General features: G+C 35.7%; 2 protein-coding genes across 2 annotated transcripts; both read left to right on the forward strand.

Moving 5' to 3' along the window:
• Window positions 1-174: 174 nt before the first annotated feature.
• LOC140757873 (transmembrane protease serine 9) lies at window positions 175-11,779 on the forward strand. Its single transcript, XM_073093745.1, has 12 exons — window positions 175-309; window positions 2,108-2,239; window positions 2,617-2,770; window positions 3,607-3,705; window positions 4,413-4,549; window positions 6,407-6,463; window positions 6,912-7,018; window positions 7,574-7,802; window positions 9,193-9,466; window positions 9,926-10,021; window positions 10,697-10,893; window positions 11,566-11,779. The coding sequence occupies exons 1-12, from the start codon at window positions 175-177 to the stop codon at window positions 11,668-11,670; spliced, it is 1,722 nt and encodes a 573-aa protein (XP_072949846.1). The 3' UTR covers window positions 11,671-11,779.
• A 559-nt stretch (window positions 11,780-12,338) lies between these two features.
• On the forward strand, window positions 12,339-16,817 carry LOC140743469 (brachyurin). Its single transcript, XM_073074765.1, has 5 exons — window positions 12,339-12,560; window positions 13,942-14,215; window positions 14,523-14,618; window positions 15,911-16,107; window positions 16,653-16,817. Exons 1-5 carry the CDS (start codon window positions 12,351-12,353, stop codon window positions 16,755-16,757), a joined length of 882 nt encoding a protein of 293 aa, XP_072930866.1. The 5' UTR covers window positions 12,339-12,350; the 3' UTR covers window positions 16,758-16,817.
• The last annotated feature ends 3,366 nt before the right edge of the window (window positions 16,818-20,183 follow it).

Here is a 20,183-nt window from a genome sequence, read left to right on the forward strand (position 1 = left end):
GCCGATATCAAGATATGACAACGCGGACGTCGATGTTTGCTCTCAATAATATCAAATTTCTCCCAAAAATTATCAGAGCATTCTCACACTAGCATTCTCAAAGTTATCAAATGTTAACATTACAACAATAAGGAAAAAAGTTAAATATTTTTGTATTATATACTGCACGTTAGAATGTTGACAAAATTGGTGATTATTTCGTTACTTACTTGTTGTGTGTTCTCTTGTGATGACGATGATTGTGTTGTTGGAACTAGCACAAGGATTGCAGGAGGAGACATTGCAGAACGTAATTCTAGGCCATTTCAGGTAAGTTATCTGGATATGAAAAACTAGAGTTAACCACAATGTAACGTAAATATATGTGTTAATTTTAGTTAATTTCCGGTATAATGTATAGGAATTGGTTTAAATTGGTTCTTTGTGATGTATTAACCGTCATTGTAATATAGCTAAAAACCACAGACCTGTATTTGTTTTAGATATAGGTCTGTGCTAACAACAGTTAACAATACAAAGTTTAACCAAAGTTTGAAAGTTTACTCATAATATTGATTGATTTGATCTAAGTTGACTTTTATTGTTGTAGCATAGATTAGTACGTTTTAGAGACAATAAACTAGCACAAAATAAAATTAGTTTTTATTTTGTGAAACTAGCATCCGATGAGGGTAGTTCATTTTTAAATAGTCTTTACAGAACGTTCTATTCTCGTCAATATGTACCACACATCTATCACTCTATTGAATTGATTTTCTAGACTAAGTTTGGATAACATCATCTTAGTGTGGTGAGTGTTGCCCATTGATATATATTTTTAGTGGTGTTGACGTATTTATATCTACCGTGACGTCACCATAACACAGCCACTCAGACGGGTCGTACCCTGTCATTGTAAAGAAAAGTAAAGTTATATGACTTTGTCTGCCACGGCCAGTGTCTGACACGTTCAATGTCTGGACATATAAACAGGGTCTTATTTGGGGTATTTATGAAGATACTTTATTCTATGTACCAATATATTAGTCATCAGTATTGTTCATAGATTAATAAGCTATCGATCATGACAATATATTAGAATTAAGTCTTATTATGTCGTAGATAGGTACTTAGATATACTTACGTACGAATTAATGTGTGAATTAAGATAAAAGTAATTAATTACTCGTAACAAGTCAGTGATCTCTTTTATACTGAAATCATAATTTTCATAGAATATGGAATTAACTAGCTATAGGATCTGGAATATCCAATTTCGTTTGCGATGGAATTACCCAAATAGAACGAACCTAAATATGATAACGCATCAATGTACTTGAAACGTGAAATCATTTATTTAGTAGCTTATATTTACACAATTTATATAAATATAGACTTATGAAAGTAGGGATATTGCCAGTAAAAACATTTTTCTCAAATAGGACATTATTGTTATATATTGGCCTTAACCACCATAGTTAGGCATTCGCCTTAAACATAATTATGAAGAAGTCATCCGATCCTGCACCTCCGCCGTGCCGTGGGAACGCTGACTCCGCACCACAGCACCGTTTCCATCATTCGTCCCGAACGTGGGAATTCACTCTGGGTGCTAACATTGCCCCAGCAAGTCACCATTTTAGGTTAGGTTAGGTTAGTTATAATTTAGTTTAGATTTATTTAAAACACGTAATATTCGGTTTAAATTAAATATTATATAATAAATCAATTCGGTCTTTCTGCATCCTGGCTGCTGCATCCCGCCGCAAAACATAACTCAGTTGTAAATACTGAGAATGTAAATAAACAAGTTAACCTGTTGGTTTGAGACTAACCTCTGACTTATTAGACAATACGTAAACAATATGATGGAATGGGAGTTTCCAGCTTAACCAGCGCAGTGATGCTTCTATGATCAAATATACCAGGAACACCAAGAACTGCACAATTTGAATTTCTGGACTCAGTTATAGTGTTAGATACTCCTTTACTACTTCTATAAAGCGAATGTAAGAGTACCTACTATACGTGATAAGGGCAAGTCAGATGAAATATTTAAATGCGCTCCTCATCAGGAGTAGCGATGCAATTGTAATTGACATCAATTAAAATTGAGCTTTGGTACCAGGTAGCCTTATATCTACGAGTTGGTACGACAGGCGAGCTCGGGTTCTGCGGCGGCTCCCTGGTCCATCCCCAATGGGTGCTCACAGCTGCCCACTGTTGCTTCCACGATGAGGAAAAAGTTGACCACGTACAGGTAAATGATGGACATAATCTTACTTTGTAGTAATTTGGAGTGGTAGTACTCTACTGTAATTCAGGTTTTCCTTACCTACTTTATTATAAGTAGCACCAGGATCACTTCGTAAGGTTAAGAATGTTCATAATATTTACCTACATTGGAATCATGCACATTTTTAGCCTTCGACATACCCATAGTAAACCACTCGTATGTTTTAAAAAAATAGCTGTTTGCAGCTTTAATATAAAATTATTTGCTACTTATAGGTAAATGAGTTTTTAAATAGAATGATCATGTACCTACGATAAGTAAACTGGGTACTTTAATCAAAGAAGGATGGAAATTAAGTTTTCTATATGGCAGTATCTTCATTAATAATTTTGTTCGGCAAGGCGATATTCGGCGCGCACTCTTTGTACGACCGTTACGAGAATGGAAGACGCATCGTGAACGTGGAGGAGGTGGTGGTGCACCCTGACTTCGACCCGGAGATGTTCGCCAACGACCTCGCGCTGCTCAGGCTCGCCAACATCCTACAGATGACTGGTATGCGATCATGTACAGTGCGATCTGTTAATAAAGAATTATCTTCTATGTTTGTATGCCCTAGTTATGTATAATAATGTCTAATAATAGAAATTGTCAAATTAATCAAGTGATGATCTTTTGCAAAGTTGTCCAAGAGCCCACGAAGGTTTGGGAGTTGGTAAGACCGACAGATGGCACCACTGTCATTCCAATGAAGGTACGAATTTTCTGTTTTATGTATGTCATATTATATCTTTAAAATGCGGGCGAAGCCGCGGGCACCACTAGTTGACAAGTCGAAAATTAATCCATTGATGACAAAAAACCATTAGCTAAGTGGATATGACATGTGTGACACGTAAAGATAAGATACCGGTACATTATGTGCCTACGTATGTATGTAATATTTGGCCAATAATCCAATTACGTACAAGTGATATGATTTTTTTCATATTTCGGCTTTTATTAAGAGTCTGGAGTTCGAATGCTAGGAATGCACTTTTAGTTTTTACAAGTATTCGTATGTGTTGTTGTTATACAAATGAGTTGTTGCTTGTTGGTCGACGTAAATGTATTTGAAGTTGAAGGGAATTCTTTGCTTTAGGAAGGCATTCTTAACTGAGTGTAGTAGAGTATTTGTAATATCTATAAACAGATAGCGTTGTTCAGCTCTATTATTTTATTATATTGAGATAGAGATATTGAGATAGATATTATATAGATATACTGTTTGTGCAACTTAAAACTTTTAAGTTGTGGGTATTATAAAAGCTTTACTTAAATAAGACATACTTAACTTAGCTTTGATTTTCCAATTTAATCACGACAAGATTGTTTATATTTATTTCTTCCAGAAACGATAAACGTAGTTCGTCTCCCGTATTTGAGCACAGTTTCACACAACTTCGCTGGTTTGGGGGCCACAGCATCTGGCTGGGGTATCGCAGCACCAGGTAGCCACTGACTTATATTCATGTTCGAACCATAGATTGTAGCGACAACATACAAACAACATAACAACATACAGACCAACTTTTAATTATCATCGTCACCTTTATACGTTTTTGCGTACCGAGGGCAGAGAGCTGCGTTCGGTATATTTTATGGGACGGAAATATATTTTTCGAATGCCTATTATAATTTGTATGTCCTATATGAAACTATTTTAAACTTAATCTATGCCTCCAGGCGGCACTTTTCGGGGTCAGTAAATTGGCATAAGATCTTTTTGTATCGCCGACCTATTGCTAAAGAAGGTGGCAAAAATGTTTTCCCAGACAGTTCAAATTCACGCTAAACCATCGCCTTGTTTGCCTTGATTATAAGCTCTGTGGTGTAGAGCTGAGCCTTGTATTATATAAGTTAAGGTTAAGCTTATTAATAAGTTAGTTATAATAAAGACTTCAACCTCTAAACACGCCTCTCAATACATAAGAGCCTGCTTTAACACTACAGCTCCATCAATTATGACACATGAATTGTCTGTAGACATTACAAAAAAAAATGGAAGGAGTTCCAGTGAAACCTGGTTACAGATTCGTTGGTACTAAGTTCAGATAAAGACACTCTCTTTATCTCAACTTAGTACCAACGAATCTGTAGCGTGTGATGAAAAATGGTAGAGTTTTAATTATTATCCCAACTATCCTCATTTCACCAGGTATAACCTTTATTTCTCCAACTCTCCGTGACAAGATTATGACCGTGATGGCAGATCCCCTCTGCAACTCCTCATTCTTCGATCGTCTGCCCGAAAATATGCTTTGCGGATTTAGTATGACATCAGGAACTTGCAAAGTAAGTATTATTTTCAAGTTTACATAAAGGTGTCTCCTATAATTTCATCTTTAAAGAAATATGTCACACCAGAGGAGTTGCTAAAGCTTCGCTGGCTTGGAAAAACAGCTCTTTTTTGAAGAGCCCTATGTCATAGGACTCCGGGAAGTACCTATAAAGTTGGGATATTACTTGCCTATAATGCTTTATGTTACGACTGAAGTAGAGAACCGTACCCACAAATCAAAGTAGGTAAATCATAAAACTCTTAGTTCACATAATTTTCCTTTTGACAGTGCCTTTCGCTGGATATTGAAACTAAATTGTTAAATTAACTAAACTAAATGATTAATTGCCCCTCACTTTATTACCACGATTACCTGTTAGGGAAATAAATAAGTGGGTAGGTAAATAAGTAGTATCATCAAAAGATGCGCAAATGCATGTTTGCTTAATGTTTAATACCTCATTGACTTATTGATGACATATTATGATAAATTGTACCTAAAGACGCTTAATATATGGCTAAGAACGATAAAAAGATTTTATATCTTTATAATGCCCAGCTGGCTAGCATGAACATTATAATGTTATTTATCTGTGAAATACCCAAGTAATAATCAATGCAGTTATATGGATTTCTAGGCGAATTATTATTGGTAAATTTACTATTAATAATAATAGCGATGGTACTATCTTTGCTGCAGCGAACTACATAAAATTCTGCCATTCTTTGGATAACATAACTGAAGGTGGTGGAATCCTTTGTGATTCGACTCCGGCGGTACCACTGCCACACCTATTTCTACCTAATGACAACAGTGTTAAGCGCTGCTGTGTTTTTTTTGAAGGGTGTGGTAAGGGAGACAAACTTTTCCGAGGCGTTCCAGCTTAGTCCTCAGGAGTAGCGGCGCATCTGTGGCCGACCTCAGGTGGGAATATCTAATCCTATCTGGGGTTGATTACAGATGTCCATGGGCGGCAGTAGCCACTTACCATCAGGTGGACTGTATGCTCGTCTGCTACTCCTATATTATAAAAAAAAAAACTCTTTTACTAATAGATTATATTGGTAGTCAAATGAACGAAAATAGGTACATACTTGTATATTTTATTATAACGTATATAATTGCAATAATGTATTTGTGTGAATCTTGTATTTCCGATACACTTAAAAGCATTTCAATGCTAGGACTATCAAAAATATGGAAAGAAACAGAGAATCGTCATTTGCAATTAAAGTTTGCGCATTTTATATTATTGTATCTTGTATCTCGCCTGTAATCAAAGATAAATAATTAATCAAAATTAATAATATAATTATGTTTAGATATCGATCAAATAAAGGGCATGTCTGCATTGATATTTTCTCTTTTTGGTTATTTGAGGCAGAATATTGTTTTAGAAAAAATAATAGTTTTAGAATTCGCCGTATTGGATAGCAACATCATCTTCTTGAAATGTGTATCTTAACAAGCGTTATATAAAGTACTTTATATAAGCTGTATATTGTGTAACTTTTGCTTGTCATCCAGTCCATCTGATGTTACACATGGTAAACTAATGGTAATGGTAATAGGTAATCACCGCCAAATACGATAGGAGTCCTACGTGAGGTCGATCGTACTTAGATATTGCGTACTAATCCCGATCATTAATAATAAAAATCAAATAATCGAAGTAAAACATTTAATCCACAACTACCCTACTGAGTGGAGGTGATACTATTATACCTAGTATCTTATGCGAAACGTATATACATTTGCAAACATTGAATCTGATTATTTGTACACCCATTTACTACTATTACAGAAAGGTTTCTTTTTAAGACTTTCTCTAGGAAAGGTTAATGATATTTATAATTACGCTTTTCTCCAGGGCGATAATGGCGGACCACTAACGATCTTCTTTAACTCGTCTGAAGAAACAATTTTGGTAAGTAGATCTACAAATATTTTTACGTACAAAGGCGTTTTTGTGGTGTTGAATATTATGTATTGGAGAATGAGTGGTTCAGGCACAAGTCACATCGGAGTTTGCGTATGCTTATGTTAGGACTTGGTATTTAATTAATGAGTTATATAGTGTCGTTTAGATGGTTTGGACTTAATTATTGAATCAATTCCCTCAGTTTTAATATTCTTCAGTAAACTACATGTATTTGTAGAAGTTTAGATGTTTTTTTTTAATCACCGCATTTACCTCATACAACTCTCCGTTTTTGTCCATTACCTAAACATTTTTTGTCAAATTATATAAAGATTTTTATTGGTTAAGTGGTAAGACAAAAAAGCTTGTAAAATGGTAAAAACATAGACAATTACTTTTATAATATTAAGCAAGGATTTAAAATTGGATCAACGTTATCCTATATTGTCTACAGGTTGGAGTAACAACATTTATTAACAACAGTGGCTGCAACGACAATACTCCCTCAGTTTTTACAAGAGTTCAACGACATTTGCAATGGATTAGCGCTGTTACGGGAATCAAACTTGATTAAATCTATTTTTATATACTGTCATTAACTAAGTATTTAACTATAATAAGTGATTTGTACATTTTAATTACGAAAATATTTTTTTTATTTATGAAAATGTTATGATATCAAATATTTTGTCAGATTTTCAAAACGAGTAAAACATAGTAGGTATAATAAATAGTAGGTATCCTTAAGACATTTTAAGGATTCTTATTACTTTAAAATAAATACAAAATGCTCTCCACTGCAATATAAATTACTTAAAAACACCTGTTATTGTTAATATTAATTTCTTACAAAATTATACTTTATTTAAACAATTCCTTACTTTACTTTTATTTCGTAGAAAAGACCAATCTTTATGATTATAATCTAATCTAACGCGGTACGGTTTTAATAGATAACTCTAAGTGTACGTAACACAAACAAAAGCTTGTAAACATCTTAAATTTGAAATAATACTTATCGTTAAGTACAAAAATTATCCAGGTTCGAATCAAAGGATGTTTTTGTACAACTGATAATTGTTTGATAAAAGGTATATAAATAAGTGCATAATGATTTTGGTTTATTGTCGGTGGGCTCTTCCGTAAAATGCAGATCGCTTTGGTTGTTTTGTCGTTGGTGGCTGCGGCCACCGCGTTCAGCGATGTGGAGGTGGGGTACCACAGGACGGTGGGAATACCACTGGCAATGAAAATAAAGGCGGCTGAAGATGCTATTATGAAACGCAATGCCAATTCAAGAATCGTCGGCGGAGAAGAAGCTGATCCCACTAGCCATCCTTTCCTGGTAAGAATGCTTAATGCTTAAATATTATCATCGAGTATTACATAAGTATTAAATATTAAAAAAAACAATGTGAGCCGTCACGGGACGCTGGCAGATGTGAAACATCGACATTATTTTGTAAAAGTAATATGCAGAAAAGAACATATTGTGATAGGAACTAAATATGTCATAATGATAAAATAAAATATTACGATTTTTGCGCATGGCGACGCGTCGCCACACCGTACACACTACTGCATATAGACTGTACTCGTATATATATACCATCGCATAGCGTTACGACGCGACGGCGACGCCACGGCATGCATCGCCACGCCAGAAATCGGTTTTACGTGCGGCTATAGATGTTTCACATCAAAAGGCCTCGTATTTTGAGCTTTACGTTGATCCCAGACAGTATCCGGGATACAATCGCAGGCCACATGACAACCACTTCTGCTATCGTCAGATAGAAATAAGCTGCAAAATACAACGCTATGTTCTTGTTTGAAAAATAGTGTAAAGTGGATAACAATATATTATTTATTCAAGAAAGCAATACATAGCAATACATTTGACGACCCGCGTGGCGGAGCGGCCACCATACCGGTCTGACGCGTAAAGGGTCCCGGGTTCGATCCCCGGCCAGACAGATATCTAAATGATGAATTTAGATTTCTGTTTCTGGGTCTGAGTGTTTGTGTATTTGTCTATGTGTGTGTCCATGGCACCCACGATACAGGGAATCCTAGTGTGGGGCTGTGAGTGTAGCAAGCGTTTATTTTGTTTATTTAAGCGTTTATATGTGACCGACAATTAGGACTTAGCTTTTATACGACAATGTCTTTACACCTGACTACGCCAGGTAATATATTTCGCGTTTTTTTTTTATAATATAGGAGTAGTAGACGAGCATGCAGTCCACCTGATGGTAAGTGGCTACTGCCGCCCATGGACATCTGTAATCGACCTCAGATAAGAATAGATATTCCCCACCTGAAGTCGGCCACAGATGCGCCGCTACCCTTGAGGACTGAGCTGGAACGCCTCGGAAAAGTATGTCTCCCTTACCACACCCTTCAAAACGGAACACAACAGCACCTGGCACTGCTGCTATTAGGCAGAAATAGGTGTGGCGGTGTTGCCACCGGAGTCGAACCACAAAGGTTTCTACCACTTTCAAACTTGTACCTAGGTATCTGTACCTTTGTCTTACGCTACAGTCCAAAGGTCTGGATTTTTTTAACGTCTGAGATGTCGTTGGTATCGTATTGTGTTGGTTGGTATTGTGGGAGTGACATAGATAACAGTTTCAAGCTGTCGAGATTTTCGTTTTAACTATAATAACTAGTTACGACTGAATGGGAAGATTTCTTTTTTGTTTATAATAATACTTGTTTTTCTTAATCAGGCAGGAATAATCGCTACTCTGGAGAACACCCCTCTCCCGTCAGTGTGTACTGCCACGGTGGTGTCTCCTAAAAATCTGGTTCTCGCAGCACGCTGCTGGGATGATGGTGTGGAAGCCGTCCTCCGCTTCATAGTGACGGTCGGCTCCAACAGGCTCTTCTCTGGTGGTCACCGTGTCGAAACTACCAACGTCATCACCCATCCTGACTGGAACCCTAGCACTTTGGAGAACGACATCGCTTTTATTACTCTGGCAAACGCTCTCCCTTTTTCAGGTACCTAACAGCATCAACGACAATATGACCTTCAGATCATAACAAAATTCATAATAGTAATAAAATCTTGTTTTTCCAATTTAATAATATTTTTTTTACAAAATAAGACAATACTTTTTTGGTCTTATAACTTGCATTTGCACCTACTTAGATAAACAATTCAATCTTATAATCTAATCTAATAAAGAAAAACGTTATAAGTAGATATCTACTTATAACGTTTTTCTTTATTTTAAAATAGCGTGGTAAGGAAAAATCACATTAAATAAATAGGTAGTTCGTTTCTCCACAATTAGATAGCAACCTTAAATAATTTAACTATTAATATATGCATATTATGGTTAATAATAGCTAGTGTTTTTCCGAAACTCATTTTCCAAATCAAGCAATAATGCATTGCGAACATTTTGATAAATTAAGATTTTTACGGCTTCTTCATAAATAATATACGAATTTCAGATAAGATACAACCCATCGCTCTACCCACGAACTACTTAGATGAGGACTTCGTTGGAGAAACCGCTATTGCTCTTGGCTTCGGCAAGACTGATGATGGTGAGTATGAATGAGACATAAAACATAAAACGCTACACTCACAGCTCCACACTAGGATTCCCTGTATCGTGGGTGCTATGGACACAGAGACAAATACACAAACACTCAGATTCAGAAACAGACACCTACATTCATCACTTATATGTCTGTCTGGCCGAGAATCGAACCCGAGACCCTCTGCGCGTCAGACCGGTATGGCCACCGCTCCGCCACGCGGGTCGTCTAATGTTTGGCGATAGGAATACTCGGTTACTTTCTGTTTTTCTATTTTTCGTATTTTTGAAGGTGGCAGAACCCTTTGTGGTTTGTTTCCAAAGGCACCACCACCACACCTATTTCTGCCGAATAACAGCAGTGTTAAGCACGTTAAATCTAAATCGTGTAAATATAAAGTTTATTTTGTCTTATTGAAACTGGGCCATTTTTAGAATCCTTTCAAGGTATTTTTTCGTTACAATAATTATTTTTTGATTTATTTATATAGTCATCATGCTTATTATCAATACTGATATTCACTTACGCATGACTTACGCTATAACCAAAATACTTAATTTTGCTACCCTTCAAAATTTATATCTTAGAACAATCTTAGGCGGAATGGGAGATTTCAGATCATACAGATATATTTTTTTATTTCATTTGCCGTTACTTCTAATATAATACCTTGTTGTGCAGACCAAGTGGGAGTGTCAGTGCTCCAGGTGGTGAACCAGGTGGACCTGACCGTGATCAGCACTGAGGCCTGCCAGGCGGTGTACGGCACCTGGGCTCAGGACACCAACATCTGCACGGACGGTACCGACGGCGTGGGCATCTGCGGCGGTGACATCGGCGGACCACTCTACGTTGTTCGTGATGAAACACCTGTCTTGGTAAGCTTCTTTCTATTTACTTGCGTTTGACTTCTTATTTTTTTTTATAATATAAGAGTAGCACACGAGCATGCAGTCCACCTGATGGTAAGTGGCTACTGCCGCCCATGGACATCTGTAATCAACCCCAGATAGGATTAGATATTCCTACCTGAGGTCGGCCACAGATGCGCCGCTATCCCTATGGACTAAGCTGGAACGCCTCGGGAAAGTCTCTCTCGCTTACCACACCCTTCTTACCGGAACACAGGAGCGCCTAACACTGCTGTTATTAGGTAGAAATAGATGTGGCGGAGGTGCCGCCGGAGTCTAACCACAAAGGGTTCTACCACCTTCAAAAATTATTGTCAACCTATTACTGTTCCACTGGGGCGCATGGGTCTGCCCTCAGAGTGAGAGGCTTAATTGGTGGAGTTCACCCTCGAGAACCTTTTTCCTCACGATATTTTCATTCACCGTTTAAGCAAGTTATAATTAGCGCGCATTTAAAAAATCTGGGGTGCTTTGAACCTCGGGCCCCCGAATGAGAAGAGAAGACGAGTTTCTACCGCTATTCTTCCACTCGTAGTGACGAGTGTGCGCTTAAATCTGCCCATCGGTCTTGTAATCTACGGAGGATTTTTAAAATCCTTATTATTTCGTATGAGATTAAGCAATTGTGTCTTGTTTCAGGTTGGTGTTGCTTCCTTCTTTGCTTCCACTGGCTGCCAAAGTGGACACCCCTCTGCCTTCACCAGAGTTACCAGTTTCTACGATTTCATCTCCGAAAACATATAATTCTTATATTGTATGGCTCTTTTTCTCTGCTTGTTATTTTGTCAAAAAACATCTCAAGTTCATAAACAAATTCTTACTCCTAAGACATTTTGGTGATTCAATAAATAAAGTTCCGTTATAACATTTTGTTGTTATTCTGAAATATAGGAATGGCTTCGTTTTTTACACCAACCTTGAACAATTTAACTATCTTATGAATAAATATTTTAAAATAAAAACGCTGGTAAATAGGTGATGCCATAGCCCACATATAAAAATAATCTATGTAAAATTATACATAGATTATTTTTATATGTGGAATTTTGTTTATTATATTTCGTTTATTTCGTTTTAGTGAAGATATTTTTTGTCAAAAAATCTCTTGACTTTATTGAATTTTCATGTTTCGATTCGAATTTATAATCGCATTAAATTAGATAAAATTAAATATAATCGAACAGAAATAAATTTGAAACACTATTATATGACTATCTAAATAAAAACAATATACGTAAATAAGTATCAAGAGATAACTGAAATATTATCAGATACCGTAAAACTGAGGTTTGGTTTATCGACAAATAATTGATATAGAGGGATTAAATCTGTTCCCCGACAGAGATTAATACTATTTATGATTGCTTTATGCGATAAAAGGTATATAAATAAAGGTAAAAATGGATTTGAACCACTTTTTGAAAATGCATTTTGTTTTGTTAGCCGGATTATCCCTGTTGGTGTCTACCTCCGCTCTGGTGGAGGTAGAGAGTTTGGTAGGGTACCATGAGAGGGTCGGAATCCCCGCGGCTACGAGGATCAAGGAAGCTGAAGAGAAAATATTGGCGGCACAAGCTGAAGGTTCTAGAATTGTTGGCGGCAGCGTTGCACCGAGCAACGAGCATCCTTATTTGGTAAGATACATAATAATACATATAAATAATCATGTTAATGAATACTTAGAAAAACATTTACGTCTTTCAGTAACATTAAATATATTATTATTATTGTAGCACCAGCATCAAAACTAAAAAAAGACGAAAGTAAAAAAACTTCGAAGAGATATTATACCTAATTGTTGCGAACTACGTAGTTAACTAACCTAAGTTAACTTTGATTTTCAATTTTTAACGCTTAACGCTTTCTACACTCACAGCCCCACACTAGGATATACACATATCGTGGGTGCTATAGACACACACAGAGACAAATACACAAACATCAAGACCCAGAAACAGATACTTAAATTCATCATTTAGATATCTGTCTGGCTGGGGATCGAACCTGGGACCCTCTGCGCGTCAGACCGGTATGATGACCGCTCCGCTACGCCGGTCGTCAACGCGGGGGTTTTGTTTACTATCTTCGTCAATTAAATATTTTTTTCGTAGTGTGACTCCTTATTAGGTAATTCCCTTAGTAAACTTGTAATTTTTCATAAAGAAAAATTAATTAATATTTTAATGTCCTTTAATTATAATAAAAATAATACGTTTTCATGTGCCGGCTATAAATTATTTAATATTTATTAGAAACTATTAAAACAAATACGTAGTGTATTTCTTATCATAACTAAAATCTACATAATTATATCGTATTGATTAGAAGATTAAAAATCGATAATTATAATTAATTAGCGTGTTAGAAAACCAATATATTAAATAATAACTCAATAATTGCGAAGTGACTTTATTGTATGGTGGTAGTTAAGCTTTTAAAAAGTTCATTTTTATTATACCAGCAAATATTACATATCAATGTTACCTAATCTACACTAATATAATAAAGAGGAAAACTTTGTTTGTTTGGTTGTAATGAATATGCTCAAAAACTACTGGACCGATTTTAAAAATTCTTTCAACATTCGAAAGCTACATTATCTACGAGTAACATAGGCTATATTTTATATGAAATATACTTGATAAATAGATTTTTAGACGGTACAAAGTTTGCCTGCCGGGTCAGCTAGTTTAAAATAAAGTTTTACACTTGGAGTAATGAATAGCGATTCTGAATAGTTTCTATCTTAGTTAGTTGTTTTATGGTCTCTATTAAACATAAATCACGCAAATACACCGTTCGACCGATTTAAATGAAAGTGTGTGTGTGTGTCTCCGACGGAACACAACCTCTTACTTCCACTCTTGCCGCCCGCAACCTCAGAAGCCCCCTTTTAGTCGCCTCTTACGACAGGCAGGGGATACCGTAGCCATATTCTATTCTCGGAACTACAGGGACAAAGTAAATAGTACCTATAACGTTATTTAATTTACCCGTAGGTATGTTCTTTTGCAGGCGGGATTGTTAATTACTTTCTTTAACGTCGCTGGTACCTCTGCCTGTGGTTCCTCGCTCGTCTCCTCCAACCGGCTTGTGACGGCGGCTCACTGCTGGTTTGATGGCAGGTTCCAAGCAAATCAGTTCGTCGTGGTCCTGGGCTCCCACTTCCTGTTCTCTGGCGGCATCCGCATCCCCACCTCGAATGTGGTCGTACACCCGTGGTGGAGCCCTGCGACTCTTCAAAACGACGTCGCTGTGATCTATCTCCCCACTCATGTGTCGTTATCAGGTGAATATAATTGCAATACTATTTGTGTCGTCAAATCACGGACACAGCTCTCCTTTTAGAATGGGAGGAGTCTAGGTTACACTCTACAGTGCTGGTCAAGTGCGGATTGGTAGAACTTGAGAACTGTATAAGCTGCCATAACGTTTTCTTTTTGTTTCTGTTCCAAAAATATGAGATTTAGATCAACTAACTCTAACTTGTGGATTGATATTTCTAGATTCGCAGAATTGTGGAACTAATATGATTTTCATGTTATATAGTATCTTTATGTTTGTTACGGTTTTTTTATTTTTGGTTTCCATTTTAGCAACGGTTCAGCCAATCCAACTGCCTCACGGACTCTTGTGGGAGAGATTTATTGGCGAGTGGGCGGTCGCCGCTGGATATGGCAGAACCAGTGATCGTGAGTAATTTTTTAAAAATTAAAAATATATATATAATTTAATGAAATATATATATAATTTAATTTAACATAGGGACTCTTTTGAATAATTCCACTTTGTCCCTATGTGTGTGTCTGCGTCTTGGCTTAAAAATAAATGAGCCACATCGTTGTGTCTGTGGAGAAGGCGTCGGTCAGTCTGGTCATCACGGTCTGTCGTGTCAACGCAGTGCCGGCCGTATGTCGCGCCACGCAAGCATCAACGATGTCATCCGTCGGGCCCTTGTCACCATCAACGTACCGGCCACTCTAGAGCCGAAAGGTATAGTGCGTGATGATGGCAAGCGGCCTGATGGATTGACACTCGTGCCCTGGAAACAGGGGAGGTCCTTGGTATGGGATGCCACATGTGTTGATACCATGGCTCCATCTCATATACAGGCGACCTCGATGCGTGCTGGAGCGGCGGCTGAATCTGCTGAGGCTGTGATGCGGCGCAAATATGCTAACATCTCACAGAGTTACATGTTTGTGCCTTTCGCAGTCGAGACGATGGGACCGTGGGGACCAGAAGCGAAGCATTTCTATAAAGAATTGTCTTCGCGCCTGATTGAGGCCTCCGGTGACCCAAGAGCTGGAGCTTACCTCGGCCAACAAATTAGTTTGTAAATTCAGCGAGGTAATGCTGCTAGTATCTTAGGTACACTTCCACGGGGCAGCGATTTGGCTCATTTATTTTATTTATAAATTTTAGTGTTAATTGTATTAGTTTTATTTTATTTTAAATAGTGTTCAATTGTTTATTGTTTAAATTTATATTGTTGTTAAAATTAAACTTTTCTAATAATGTAATAAAAAAATAAATGTCTTAAACATTTAATGAATAAAAAAAATAATGTCATGATCCCAAGTCTGGTAGTACTCGTAGTGGTTTTAGGATTGAGTTAAATAGTTAAACGATTACAGACGAACATTATCGCGAAAATAAACCCGTGAATAGTGAATACTCGTTAGATATAAAAATGACTGATTTGGGATGTAAAAAAGGATTGTAAAATTAAAAAATAATCTAATTTACGCGGTAAAAACCAAATAAATACGCGTTTATTTAAAGGAATTCTCGCACATCTTTTTAATCTTTAACAGATTTAAAAAATCTTTAAATACCTACTTATACAGTATTGGATATATCATTATTATTTTATATTGGAGGACGCTAACTCTTTTCTATATATTTTTTCACTTCTCGTTTTTCTTATAACGCAGCTATTTACTGCTACTATTTTAATAAAAATAACCTTATACTTTTATAGAACAAGTCGGCATCTCCGTGAATGCAGTTGTAAGCCACGTGAGCTTGCAAGTGATATCTGAAGCGCAGTGCTCCGCTGTGTTCGGTCACTGGGCGCAACCCTCCAACATCTGCACCAACGGCGTCGGCGGCGTCGGCGTCTGCAACGGCGACTCCGGTGGCCCGCTGTACGTCACGCGAAATGGACAACGTATATTGGTGCGTTGGTTTCATGGTTTTTTTTATGGAATCGACTTATGTTGATTTTTTTTTTATAATATACGAGTGGAAGACGTGCATGCAGTCCAACTGATGGTAAGTGGCTACTGCCGCCCATGGACATAAGTAATTAATCCCACATAGGATTAGATATTTCTACCTGAGGTCGGCCACAGATGCGCCCCTACCCCTGAGCTAGATGCTTCGGAAAAGTATGTCTCCCTTACCACACCCGTCAATCCAGAACACAGCAGCGCTTATAGGAGAAAGTTTCAAACCAAAGCTTCTACTTCAATGTTAAGCAAAGGTTTGGCTTTTTTATGGCAGAAATGTGCCTAGTATTTATTGTTAGAAGAGGTTCTTCTGTTTTAATTATTAATACCTAGTTATCTTATTAATGTTTATGGAACATAAAAGTTACAAGTAATCCTATGTACCTACAGGTATACATAACGTTATACATAACGTCGCAATGTTTTGGATTACTAAAGCACTTCGTTTTTTATTCAAGTTATATTTCTACAATAATTTCTTTTATATTTCAGGTTGGTATCAGTTCCTTCGTAGCAGCAGCTGGCTGCCAGCTTGGTTTCCCCTCTGCCTTCGCTAGGGTTACCAGCTTCTACAGCTTCATCATGCAGCACATGTAATGTGAGCTACCTACTCTTTCTCGGATCAAGTCTAAACTCATCGGCGCTCTGGTCAAGATATAAGTCAATTGTGTTCGTTATTTGTTGTTATTTATATTGAATAAAATAGGTTACTGTTTACGCAAGGCTTTTATTGGTACCATTTAGGTACCATATTTGTTGAATTATTCCTAATTGCAATTGAACTGCATTCATTTGTTTCGAGTATATCAATGTACTGTTATCGTCGTTCAAGATCTTCAAGATGACTTATTTCAGTACTATTTTTCATTTCTGTTAGCGAGTTTGTGAGATCAAGATATATTTTAATGGAGAACGAAATTGACCCCTGCCGTTATTACATGGGTATTTTTAAAAAATATATTTTATAAATCAACGTGTGTCATATTTGAAAGTCACCATAATGACTGATTCATTCACGTAAAACATTAATTCCTTATGAAAAACGTGAAAAGTTAACATAAATCTTCTTATAAATAAAATTCTCGTGTCACAATGTTAAAAACGGCTTTACCGATTTGCACTAAATTTTATATGCATATTCAGTAGGTCTGAGAACCGGTTACTATGTATTTTTCATACCCCTAAGTGATAAGGGTTGTTCACATTAACATTTTTTTTTATTTATACGGCAACACAACCTGCCTGGTCAGCTAGTTTTATAGTAACATTATCTATAAATATTAATTTTAAAAAAGTCTGGTTATGATTTAGGGATACAAATAAAATGAAAGTTTTTTTTAGTACAAGCTCCTTTATTTCACCAGGTACCTTGCGTCCATTTAATTTTTTCAATCAAAATGGCCGCTACACACCAGTTGTTTACATTTTTTGAGTATTAATATATGTTTTGAGCAAAGATGTCGTATACGTCTAGACATGTTACGCTTAAAAATAAATACATGAAAAATAATTTGATTTTGTAATAGATGTATGCGTAAGGTGCACTCTTAATACACTCCATGGGTGTGTTGCTTAGTTTTCTGTCTCTTAAAGTCCCACGCACCATCTAGACATATACGACACCTTTTATTTTGAGTATCATGACACTGATTGTAATTTACAGTATTTAAATCGAGACACTAAATGACCTCTATGGTCCATATTCGTTCCAATCTAGGTACCCTCGTTCTTTCCTCACTGAGATACAGATACAACAAATACTTAGGTGTTACTACATGAAAATTTAAAATGTGCCACTTAAGCTTTCACATTGTATCGCGAACCGAATTCAAAGTTTATGTACGATTAAAAATGTTTAAAATTACAACAACAACTTTACACATAATATCATGCAATTTAATTGTATATTCAATTTCTTATTCATAATTTGCTGACGTCACATTTCATAGCAGCAAATCCATGACTACGAAATCTTTTGAGACTAGAGATTAAACTTATATTACTCGTTTACAACCTAATCTACAAATAGTGCACGTGGAATATTATTTAAAACAAAACTTTGTATTAGGTACTATTTACTTTAATAGAACTACAAATCTATAATCTAGTTGATTTGCTCGTAAATTAAAAATAAAATTCGATGTTTTATAAACAAATGACAAGAAAAATATCGTTAATGACCTTACTGTTTGGTAGAAGAGATCTAATCAATCATCAAGAGTGAATCGGTTGATTAAAAATTTTGAATTATTTACATATTTTTGCAAGGAATATTGAAAAACATTTTGATAATAATAAGAATATTGGACGATACATTGTCAAATATTTGTTTATGAACATGCATTATTCAATATTAAACAATACATAAGTCATGTATATTTTGTATGTAAACGACAAATAAAACGACAAGTAATATAAAGATTACACGAGATCAATATATCCATTTATCCAATGCGATAGAATTAGTTAGTTTACAGTAAGGTCATATCCAATGCTTATTTAAATATTACAATGAAAGGATTAAACTATATACAAGCCTCTTTCGAGTGTCCACATATTCCACTTGACGATCATAACGACAGTCCTTCCGGTCCGGTCACTATGGTCCGTAAATAAAACTTTCCCGCTACATTATTTTATTTTTAAATTTGAAGAACAATTCCGTTTTCTTTTTCATATTTACATCACAATAAAGTAACTGCCAGTCAGACAAAAATATAAAGAAAGTCCATTCCGTAACTTAATTAAATAAAAGACAATACAGAAAACTGCGCATAGTAAGTAAATCTAAAAAGGAAGCATTAATTAACAAACTACCATAATACGATATCACAGTTCATTTATGCAAAAAAATCGAATACACTAAAACGATATCTCGAATTTAATAACGAAAACAACAATAAAATTGTTACTGTTATGGCAATATTGATTTTTGATGCAATAAAATAATTACTAACATTACATTACGCTAAATGAGACAAGTATCACGAATAAAATTAAAATATTAAAATTATTAAATATAAATAAGAACTAAGGTAAAAAAACCGGCTACAGATAAGTAACAGAATTATAGAAATAGGTGGCAATGGTTTTCAGTGAACTGAAGAAAATACATCGCGAAATGTCAAAGTTCTCAATTAAGGTGCTTATGGCAACACTGCAACACTTTTTAATACACACTTAGCTTAGTAGCCTGTTATATTATATTATATATAGATAATATAATATTACTAAGATTACAAAGAAACGTTCGTCCTTTTCAATCATTCGTTCCAAATATCCACGACATCTTCTCAAAAATATAACGCGAATGATTTTTAAAATAGATTTATCGCAAGAAATTCCTTGTGTCATGATATTTTCATTTACCTACTGCGAACAGTTGAGCACCGTCTATTACAATAAATAAAGATATTCTATAAAATAAACACTTTCATTTTCATCTCAGAACATTGGAAAATATTAATGTTCTAAATCTACGGGTGATCTATATTTTTATATGAAGCTGCCTAGATCGAAATGACAAATATTACATACCTATGATTCATTAGTCTATAATCGCGGAGTTACATTTTATTATGTAACGGGTACTCACGATACGCGGTTTTTAATCTATTTTTTGCTGACATTTCTACCCTGTTACATATGGATTGCTGACCGCAGTGTCGCCCTGACCACGATCTATGTAACTGGATCAAAACATCAACAACGTAGATAAGTAAAGATTACTCACTCCTAACAAGAAAATGTACCCAGTTTGAGAATTGAAATAGTTGCGTTAAAAAGTTTTGCCACGTCTCCGTGCTAAAATGTCCCTAAAATATTTGAAATAATTATTTATTTATTGTGTAAATTACGCAGTATTAGATATTTATTTGTAGATTTTCTCTAAAAATGTTTTTATTTGTCAAGAATTCAAAAAAAGAACTTACTAATAAGCCGTTTGTGGCTTCACTCTATTTCAAGGCGGCGAAGTATCTTTACTAATCTATGATCAACAATAAATAAATTAAAAACCGCGTA

Source organism: Epargyreus clarus, unplaced genomic scaffold (assembly GCF_041222505.1).
Source record: "Epargyreus clarus isolate Ecla_fem2 unplaced genomic scaffold, WU_Ecla_fem_2.2 ptg000001l, whole genome shotgun sequence".
Taxonomy (NCBI): Eukaryota; Metazoa; Arthropoda; class Insecta; order Lepidoptera; family Hesperiidae; genus Epargyreus; species Epargyreus clarus.

Excerpts from the sequence above, each read along its gene's own strand:
- LOC140757873 (XM_073093745.1), top strand. The coding sequence starts at position 175 with ATGTTGACAAAATTGGTGATTATTTCGTTACTTACTTGTTGTGTGTTC. Across the intron at positions 6,464-6,911 it reads CGTCTGAAGAAACAATTTTG|GTTGGAGTAACAACATTTAT; the intron begins GTAAGTAGATCT and ends TATTGTCTACAG. Across the intron at positions 10,894-11,565 it reads GTGATGAAACACCTGTCTTG|GTTGGTGTTGCTTCCTTCTT; the intron begins GTAAGCTTCTTT and ends GTCTTGTTTCAG.
- LOC140743469 (XM_073074765.1), top strand. The coding sequence starts at position 12,351 with ATGCATTTTGTTTTGTTAGCCGGATTATCCCTGTTGGTGTCTACCTCC. Across the intron at positions 14,216-14,522 it reads CACTCATGTGTCGTTATCAG|CAACGGTTCAGCCAATCCAA; the intron begins GTGAATATAATT and ends TTTCCATTTTAG. Across the intron at positions 16,108-16,652 it reads GAAATGGACAACGTATATTG|GTTGGTATCAGTTCCTTCGT; the intron begins GTGCGTTGGTTT and ends TTTATATTTCAG.